This window comes from Nesoenas mayeri (assembly GCF_963082525.1).
Source record: "Nesoenas mayeri genome assembly, chromosome: 3".
Classification (NCBI taxonomy): Eukaryota; Metazoa; Chordata; class Aves; order Columbiformes; family Columbidae; genus Nesoenas; species Nesoenas mayeri.
Window position 1 is genome coordinate 960,420 of NC_137544.1, and position 9,876 is coordinate 970,295.

Consider the following 9,876-nt stretch of genomic DNA (forward strand, 5'->3'; position numbering starts at 1 on the left):
AGATGTGCCCCGCAAATGAGAAGGGAGGCGGTGGTGGGAACCCAGCCTGGTCAGTCCCGCTGATGGTGGCTGGGAGGCTGAGAAGGTTTATTCCAGCGAGGTTATCTGAGCGGGGAGCTGCTCAGCTGGGAAACGGAGGGAAAAAAGGGGAAGCAGCCCCCAATATCCCGGCAAAGCCTCCATGGAGACACCGGCAGGAAACAAAGCTCGTGTTGGGAGTGTGAGCTGCAGGGGCTGGGGGCCAGTGACTGGTGAGGCCTGTGGGGTGTGAGTGGATTTGGGGCAGCTACTGGAGTCAGACTGGGGCTCTGGGTGGCCCTGGCCTGTGGTGTGAGCTACTGCAGTGAGGGGGTCCCAGTGCAGCTACTGCAGTGAGGGGGGTCCCAGTGCAGCTACTGCAGTGAGGGGGGTCCCAGTGCAGCCACTGCAGTGAGGGGGGTCCCAGTGCAGCTACTGCAGTGAGGGGGGTCCCAGTGCAGCTACTGCAGTGAAGGGGGTCCCAGTGCAGCTACTGCAGTGAGGGGGGTCCCAGTGCAGCCACTGCAGTGATTGGGGTCCCAGTGCAGCTACTGGAGATTGTGACTGGGGTCCCAGCAGAGCGAGTGGGGTCTTCTCCCCCGGGTGGGGATGTTCTCCTGCCATGAGCTCCCTGGGCAGCGCTGAGGGAGGCGGGTGCCGGGCTGAGCAGCGGCAGCTGGGGCAGGACCGTGGGTCACAGCCCACGTGCTGGTCCCGGCTGCTGGGGGAGAGAGTGTCTGTGTCCCCAAACCGGGGCTGCGTGAGGCGAGTGTGGAACCTACCAGCAAACTTCCAGCTGGACCAGCAGGTGAGTTGGGGGTCTCAAGTGCAGGCGGAGGTGTCAGGTGGGTGGATGGTCATAGAGTCTCCTGAGCTGGAGGGACCCACAGGATCATGGAGTCCAACTGCTGTCCCTGCACAGGACACCCCACAGGTCACCCCGCGTGTCTGAGGACGGTGTCCAGTCTCTTGTTGAACACTGTCAGGTTGGGCCGTGACACCTCCCTGGGAGCCTGTTCAGTGTCCAGCACCTCTAGGGGAAGAACCTTTTCCTCATGTCCCACTGCCCCTCCCTGGCACATCTGCTGCCGCTCCCTGGGCTCTGTCACTGTCACAGAGCAGAGCTCAGCCTGCCCCTCCTGCTCCTGCTGAGGAACCTGCAGCCCATGAGCTCTGCCCTCAGGCTGCTCTGCTCCAGCTGAGCAAACCCAGGGACTGCAGCCGCTGCTCACACGGCTTCCCCTCCAGACCCTGCACCAACTTTGCAGCCTCTTCTGGACACTGTCCAGCAGCTTTGTCTCCTTTTCTCCTGTGTCCCAGCCCTGCACACAGTGAATGCTGCAGGTGAGGCCGCCCCAGCGCAGAGCAGAGCGGGACAATCCCCCCTGCCCGGCTGGCCGTGCTGTGCTGGGTGCACCAGGACACGGGGCCCTCTTGGCTCCAGGGACACTGGTGGCTCATGTTCAACTGGCCACAGACCAGAACCCCCAGGTCCCTCTCTGCAGAGCTGCTCTCCAGCATCTCGTCCCCCCGTCTGTCTGTACAGCCGGGGTTGCCGTGTCCCAGGTGCAAAATCCGGCACTTGCTCTTGCTGAACTTCATGCAGTTGGCAATTGCCCAGTTCTCCAGTTTGTCCAGATCCCTCTGCAGGGCCTCTCTGCCCTCCAGAGTCTCAATAGCTCCTCCCAATTATGTGTCATTGGCAAACTTACTAATTAACCCCTCAAGTCCTGAATCTAAGCTATTTATAAAGACATTGAATAGTGCCAACCCTAAGATGATCCCTGTGGAACCCGCTAGTGACTGAGCCCGACATGACCCCATTGACTAGAACCCTTTAAGCCCGGCCCGTCAGGCAGTTGCTCACCAGCTGCATTGCGTGTTTACCCAGCTGTGTGCTGGACGCCTTGTCCAGGAGGAGACTGCCAGGCACAGAATGGTTTGAGGTCACTGATGGCTACGCTGAAGTCCCCATGCTCTTCCCCACCACTGCAACGCTTCAGCAGCTGTCCCGGCCCAGGCGAGAGGGTCCTGGGTGACCCCCCAGCACCGTGAGCAGAGCCTGGAGCGGGGCAGAGCCGCCGTCCCACCTGAGCGGAGGCACCAGCCTGTGCGGGCAGGACAGAGTGGGGACATTTCACCTGCCGGACGGTCACACCATCAAGCCAGCTGATTTCCCACCTGTCCTCAATGTCTCTTCAGCTCGTGGCTCATCCCCAATGGCAGGAGGAGCTGCGGGGTGTGTAGCTGCACCCTCTCCTTGAAAAACAGGGACAAAGAGCATCCCTGACCCACGTGGCAGGTCCCTGTCGCACACAGAGCCCCAGACAGCAAGCAGCTCCGTCTCCTTTATTTTCCCATTGCTCCTCCTACAGCTGGACAAAGCAGGTTTCCACCGAGGGCAGGGTGGGTGCCGTCGCTTAGGCTCGGCACGCAAAATAGACGTCTCGGTTCTGCCTCTCCTGGGAGGGGACCCTCTTCCCCGAGGGGAAGGTCTGGCAGGTCCGTACGTCCAGTGATGACAATCGCAGCAAATGCCAGCGGGTCTTGGCACTGAGTGGTGGGCTGGGGAGCAGAAGAATGTGAAGGATGGTTAGCGGGGTGCAGGCAGCGGGTACGGAGGTGCAGGCAGGGGTTACGGAGGTGCAGGCAGGAGTTACTGGGGTGCAGGCAGGGGTTCCAGGGGTGCAAGGCAGCAGGTATGGAGGTGCAGGCAGGAATTACAGGGGTGCAGGCAGGGGTTACAGAGGTGCAGGCAGCAGGTACAGAGGTGCAGGCAGGTGTTACCGGGTGCAGGCAGGGATTCCAGGGCTGCAGGCAGGGGTTCCAGGGGTGCAGGCAGAGGTTACTGGGTGCAGGCAGGGGTCATAGGGGTGCAGGCAGGGGTTTCAGGGCTGCAGGCAGGGGTTCCAGGGCTGCAGGCAGGGGCTCCAGGGGTGCAGGCAGGGGCTCCAGGGGTGCAGGCAGGGCTCAGCCATCGAGATGTGCTCTGAGGGCACTGGGGCACCCACAAGCCCAGCACTTTCACCCAGCAGAGCTGCAGAAGCAGGTTGAGGTTGCAGGGTTGTCCCCGCAAAAGGATTTGTCCAATTTGAGTCTTCATGGGTCTGATACAACCCCAGGGCTCCCAAATTCTGAGTCCCCGCTGGCTCTGCCTGCGCCAGCACCCCACACGTGCACCCCAAGTCCTGCTGTCACGGATTGCGCGGGTATTGCAAGGAGAACACAGGCAGAATGGGGAGATGTTGTCTGTGCCGTGTTCAGAGCTGATGCTGCAAGACCAGCCCGTGCTCCCCAGTTTGCAAACACCCACGACCTCCAGGACACAAATATTAATGCAGAAGTAGCTCTGCACTTTGGTATTACCCAGGTGGGTTCAGTCACACGTCTGCACGAGGAAGGAACCTGGGGATGGGGAAGAGTTTGAAGGGATAGAGGGAAAATAAAGATGACTTTCAAGGCCACCACCGCTTCTGCCCCTTCGAGGACACATTGCCTGTCCCTCCAGGGGTTGGTGACAGCCAAATGTCAAGTCAAAAACATGGAGCTGCTGGAGAGGGGCCAGAGGAGCCCCAGAAATGATCCGAGGCTGGAACAGGCTGAGAGAGTTGGGGTGTTCAGCTGGAGAAGAGAAGCTCCGAGGAGATCTTAGTGCGGCCTTTCAGTGCTTAAAAGGGTTGGATAAGAAAGATGGGGACAGACTTCTCAGCAGGGCCTGTTGTGATAGGACAAGGGGTGATGGTTTTAAACTAAAGGAGGGAGATTCAGGCTGGACATGATGCAGAAATAGTTTGTGCTGAGGGTGGTGAGAGCCTGGCCCAGGTTGGCCAGAGAGGTGGTGACTGAACCATCCCTGGAGACATCCCAGGCCAGGCTGGACGGACTCTGAGCAGCCTGAGCTGGTGCAGGTGTCCCTGTCATGGCAGGGGGGGCTGGGGGAGCTTTAACGGTCCCTTCAACCCAAACCATCCGTGATTCTGTGATTTGATGTGCAAGGAGAGGCAGAGAGCTGTGTTATTCACGCTCAAGAGGAAAAGGCAAAGGGGAATCTTCTCATAGTCTACAGCTACCTAAGGGGAGGTAGCAGAGAAGAGACGATCGAGAGGATGTCGAGATGTGAGAAGCTGGAGGATGCACCTTGAATTCTGAGGTGCCTGGTGACAGGAGCAGCTATGGGCACAGGTTAGAACATGGGCAGATCCAGCCAGATATAAGGAAAATATATTAAGGTATTTTATCTGAAGCCCTCTGAGGATGACTGGAGGTCTGTTTGGGTTTTCCTTCCTCCTGGATTTGACACCGTGTGGAGCCTCGGCCACATCACACTAGAGGGCACCCACGTATTTCTGCTGGCGCCGGCTCCGGCTGCTCCCCCGGCAGCTCAGCCCCCGGCCTTTCTCAGCCCATCTCACAGCCCGTGTCACCATCCTCCTCATTTGTCGGGCATTGGAACAGGCTGCCCAGGGCAGTGCTGGAGTCACCAGCCCTGGAGGGCTGGACACACGGACATGAGGTTCTCAGGACATGGGGCAGGGACAGGACTGGGAAACGGTTGGACTAGATGATCTTGAGGGGCTTTTGCAACCAAAATGATTCTGCGATTCTGTGATCCCAGGTCAGTGTCATGCTCAGAGCTTGAAGCAAGAGGCAATTGCTACTCTATGCCCCCACTGAGTTTTACTTTCATTTCTTTCTTGCTTAAAAGTATTTATCACTATCTTTCCATCCCCAACATACCCATGGTGGCGTCAGTGCTGGAGAGAAATATCCAGCCACTCAATCCATGTTTCAGCAGGGCTGTGTCTCCTCTGCCCACCTTTGTGCCCCAGAGATGCTGCTGAGCTCCTTCACACGCTCCAACGTCTGCAGCATCTGCCCTGACGTTCCCAGGAGGTTTTGGGGTTCGTCAGCCCACATGCACATTGGGTGATGCTGGGGGAGATTAAACGGGTCCTTTCGACATCACTTCATGACCCGCAGCCCAGGCTGCGTGCACAGGGCTCTGTGGTGGTTGAGTGGACACATTCCCTTTGCCATGGGCAGATCGGTAGCCAAGACCGGAGCAGGAGAAGCAAAGAGCGATGGTTCCTATCTACCACGGCCACAGCTTTGCTCTGTCCTGGTTTGCAGCAGGGGGTGCAACAGAAGGGTTTCATTTTGGGCGATAACAGATGTTCTGGTGAGACATCTGTGAGGATGAGCTGTCCTGACACTGGTGGCTTAGGGAGGACATCTCTGAGGTCTCAGCGGCCCTGCCGCAGGCGTTAGGACGGAAGCTGGGAAGCTCTGCCATTGGGTGTGCTGAGCACAGCCAGGGTAGAGCAGCCGAAACCCACGCGTGAGGTGCACGAGCGGCTGGGTGAGATGACTCCAGAAGTACCCAGGAGCGTCACTCTCTGATGTCTGTTTTCCATAAATGGCTACTTGAACACTAACAAAAGGGCACATTTTTCCTTTTGGTTTTGATGACCTCCTGCCCTCTCCAAACCTCACATTTTGCAGGTACCGGGTCAGCAGAAGACTGGACCCACCGGCTCAGAGGAGAGGAGCCCCAGCACTGCCCATGCCCAGCCTGGCTGTGTGGAGGCAGGAGGCAGCTGTGGGATGGAATTGGTGCTTCCCCCATCAATTCATGGCCATGGTGATTGGAGACCTCATCTATCTGAGATGGTTTGGGTGGCCGGTGGGCACCCTGGGGTGGCAGCTGGACCTTTGGCCAGCTCACATGTCTGATTGCTAAAGTCAAGTCTTTTCAGCAGCCATATTCCTGTTGCAGCCCTCAGCTCTCCTTGGCCACACCAATGGTGGGAAAGGTCCCAGGGAGCAGCAGAGCCTGTGGTGTGTCCCACAGGTACAAAGAGAGGAGAAGGTGGGACACGGAGCCCATGGGATGCTGCTCCAGTTTTTATGAGGGCTTTGAAATTTAGAAACATCCAGGATTGCAAACATGCAGCCAGGAGGATACTTGCTTTAAAAACCAACCAACCAACCAACCAACCAATCAACCAACCAACCAACCAACCAACCAACCAACCAGCCAACCAACCAACCAATCAACCAACCAACCAGCCAACCAATCAGTCAGTCAACCAACCAACCAATCAACCAATCAACCAACTAACCAGCCAGCCAACCAACCAGCCAGCCAAACCAACCAACCACTCAACCAGCCAACCAACCAATCAACCAACCGATCAACCAACCAACCAGTCAGCCAGCCAACCAACCAACCAGTCAACCAACCAACCAAGCCAGGGATTTCTAAATTAGGAAAAAGACTCAAATCCTGGCACGTTGTTCACCTATTTCTCCCCTTTCAGGTTAATCTGGTTTCTTCTGCTCTCATTTTTCTGAGGACAGAAGGTTTGGGCGAAGAAGAGAAAGACGATCAGGTGCGGCACTGGCTCTCCCCCAGATCTCTCTGGTTTCATCCCACCAGCCCTGGGCACTGGGTGCCACCATGTCCCGGGGACATTGGTACTCACAGGTCAAGTGGATGAGGGCATCTCTCCTTTTCCTTCATGGGCAGCACAAAGTAGGGAACAGGGTACAGCGTCCCGGTCTTGTCCTGACAAAACTCACGGTGCTGCTGGACCAGCTGCAGATAAAGGCAAATGTCCAGATGCACACACAAATGCCCAGGAACACGTATGTGCACACACAAGCATATGCACACATGTGCATACACATATGCACAGGTGTATGTGTGCACACACATAACGGAATGAGGAATCACAGCACAGTTTGGGTGGGAAGGGACTGTTAAATCTCACTCAGTACCAGCCCTGCCATGAGCAGGGACATCTGCACCAGCTCAGGCTGCTCAGAGCCCGTCCAGCCTGGCCTGGGATGTCTCCAGGGATGGTTCAGCCACCACCTCTCTGGCCAACCTGGGACAGGCTCTCACCACCCTCAGCACAAACAATTTCTGCATCATGGGCCTCTCAGTTCCAGCAGGACAGGGAACTGCTGGAGAGAGTCCAGCGCAGCCACCAAGATGCTGCAGGGAGTGGAGCATCTCCCGTGTGAGGAAAGGCTGAGGGAGCTGGGGCTCTGGAGCTGGACAAGAGGACACTGAGGGGGGACTCATTGCTGGGGATCAATATGGAAAGGGGCAGTGTCAGGAGGATGGAGCCAGGCTCTGCTGGTGACAACCAGGGACAGGACAAGGGGCAATGGGTGCAAACTGGAACACAGGAGGTTCCACTTGATTATGAGAAGCAACTTGTTGGGGTGAGGGTGTCAGAGCCTGGCCCAGGCTGCCCAGGGGGTTGTGGAGTCTCCTTCTGTGCAGACATTCCAACCCGCCTGGACACCTTCCTGTGTAACCTCATCTGGGTGTTCCTGCTCCATGGGGGGATTGCACTGGATGAGCTTTCCAGGGCCCTTCAACCCCTGACACTCTGAGATTCTGGGATTCTGAATCTCCCCTCATTTAGTTTAAAACCATCACCCCTTGTCCTTACCTCAGGTGTCGGTGCGGGCAAGTCTTTGCCTGCCGCTCCACAGAGAGTTTCTGCACCATTCAAGTCCCCCACCTTGTGCTCAGCCCCCCAGAGCAATAGCCCTGGTTGCCCACATGCATTAAACATGCACAGTGCACCCCCCTGCTCATGCATGAGTGATGCCTGGAATTAACCCCTCTCTGAGGCTCGTTTCAGTTTTGTGAGCACACGAACACTCCAGCTGCCTGGAATCACATTTGGCTGCTGGGGTGACATCTCTGCTGCTGCCTGTGCAGGGATTTTGCGCAGTGGGGCTCACCACGTTTAAAATTGATCTGGGGAACAATTTCTTCCCCAAAGGGCTGTGGGGCATTGGAACAGGCTGCCCAGGGCAGTGCTGGAGTCACCAGCCCTGGAGGGCTGGACAGACGGACATGAGGTTCTCAGGACATGGGGCAGTGCTGGGGGGGGTTATGGTTGGACTCGGTGATCTTGAGGGGCTTTTCCAACCAAAAGGAATCTCCCGTTCTGTGCAGGCAGCAGAGGAGGGCTCACCTGTCCCCAGCCCCCGTGGCCAGCAGGAGCCTGTGGCCACCCCAGTTCCCCTCCAGGGTCCCCCGTGTCCTCACCCCGTAAAACCTGCCCAGCTCCTGGGATCGGCCGCCATCCAGGTTGAAGCGGGTGTGCTGCGGGATGCAGGGACACAGGTCCTGGCTCTCTTGCCGTGTTGTCATGGTGTGGGGGCTCAGGGGGTATCTCATGGTGCTGTTCCCACGGGGGGTTCTGAAAGAAAACGCTGTTTTGGGGCTGTGCCTTCAGTACCTGCATGGGAAACGTGGTCAGTAAGGGCCATGCTGGGGCTTCCTGTCAAGAGGGAGCTCTTTTCTCCTCTCTGGCTCCACAAAATGCCTGTGAGAGCCAGTGTCCAACCCTCTGGGTTTAAATAACCACAGTTTGGGAAAAACCCTCACGTTTGATGCACAGAATTGCACCTGAGGATAAACCGCTGCTCACAGGATCCCGGTGCTGGCGGGAACGGTGGCTTCATGCCCTTCATGACTCAGGACATGTTCCGCTTTCATTTCCTCCTCTAAGCACCCTTCCTTGCATTTTCGGGGTGCCCCAGCTGCCGGCAGAGCAGGGTTCACCCCATGCCTGGCTGTGCTGAAACTGGCCATGCACCCCGGGAATGGGGAAGGGAAGCAGCTGGTCCCTCTCCTGGCAGAAAACCAGCAGGAAAAAGGGAGAAGAAATGGGCCCCCCCATTGCGAGCACCCAGGAAGGTCAGCGTGCACTTTGGGCGGCTGTTCGCTGGTGGCCCGTGGGGTTTCCAGCTGAGGACGTGATACCAAACTCAACTCATTCCTACCGGGCAGAGGGCTCAGGGGTTGTATGAGAGATCAGAGAATCATGGAATCACAGGATGGTTTGGGTTGGAGGGTCCTCCAAAGCTCCCCCAGTGCCCCCTGCCATGACAGGGACATCTGCACCAGCTCAGGCTGCTCAGAGCCCCATCCAGCCTGGCCTGGGATGTCTCCAGGGATGGTTCAGCCACCACCTCTCTGGCCAACCTGGGCCAGACTCTCACCACCCTCAGCACAAACTATTTCTTCCTCTGTCCTTCCAAATCACGGTGACATGGCACCGACTGGCTCCGAAGCAGGAGGGGGCTGCACAGACTCGTTCCCACCACTTCACCTGCTCCACAAAGACGTTATTTGGGAGTTCTTTTATCTCTGTGCACTCTCAGGGCTGAAAATCCAGCTATTACTGATAATGACTGGTAAAATACCAAACTGCCTTCACTCCTTCAGCCACCCTGGTGAGCTTGTTTGATTCCCTGCGTGTTCCCAGACCATGGAAATACATAAGTGTTCTCCCTCCAGCTTCTCGCAATGGCTGTGAGCAATCGACTTTCCTGCAAAGCCTCAGCTGCCAAGATGCCGACACACAGGAGCTGGTGGAAACAGCTTCTTTTCGCCAAGCAAGCTCACCCAAGGCGTATTGGGGTTCATTTTGCTGCAGTCTGAGATGCTCTGCCTGTAACCCAAACCCAGCGGTTCAGCCGGTGCGGGAGAGCTCGGCTCCGGGCACAGGGCTGTGTTATTCTGCAAAAGCCAGGAGAAGGAAAGGAAGATCTGAAGGAAAAAGACAGAAATCTATTCCTTTCCTCTTGCTGCCAGGGCAGAGAAAACAGAGATGCCAAAGAAAGGAGATAACTAGAGGCAAAAATCAATGGCAATGTACTTAGCACATCCCCTGCTCAATGAGCCCCTGGGGTTTGCTGAGCCCTGTGCCTCGTGTCCCCTCCCCAGGGATGCTGCAGCCGTTGAGTTTTGAGTCCGTGTGCGTGAAACCGCTGTCCTGCTGTCTGTCCCCACCAGACTGGGCTTGGTGGCCCCAGCAGCTCCTT

At 57.1% G+C, this 9,876-nt stretch overlaps 1 protein-coding gene across 1 annotated transcript; it reads right to left on the reverse strand.

The window, feature by feature from the left end:
- Positions 1 to 2,438: 2,438 nt before the first annotated feature.
- On the reverse strand, positions 2,439 to 8,197 carry CIMIP2C (ciliary microtubule inner protein 2C; the record flags this gene model as incomplete). The annotated part of the gene is made up of 3 exons (XM_080342873.1): positions 2,439 to 2,583; positions 6,504 to 6,616; positions 8,093 to 8,197. 3 exons carry the CDS (start codon positions 8,195 to 8,197, stop codon positions 2,439 to 2,441), a joined length of 363 nt encoding a protein of 120 aa, XP_080198999.1.
- Between the last annotated feature and the right edge of the window lie 1,679 nt (positions 8,198 to 9,876).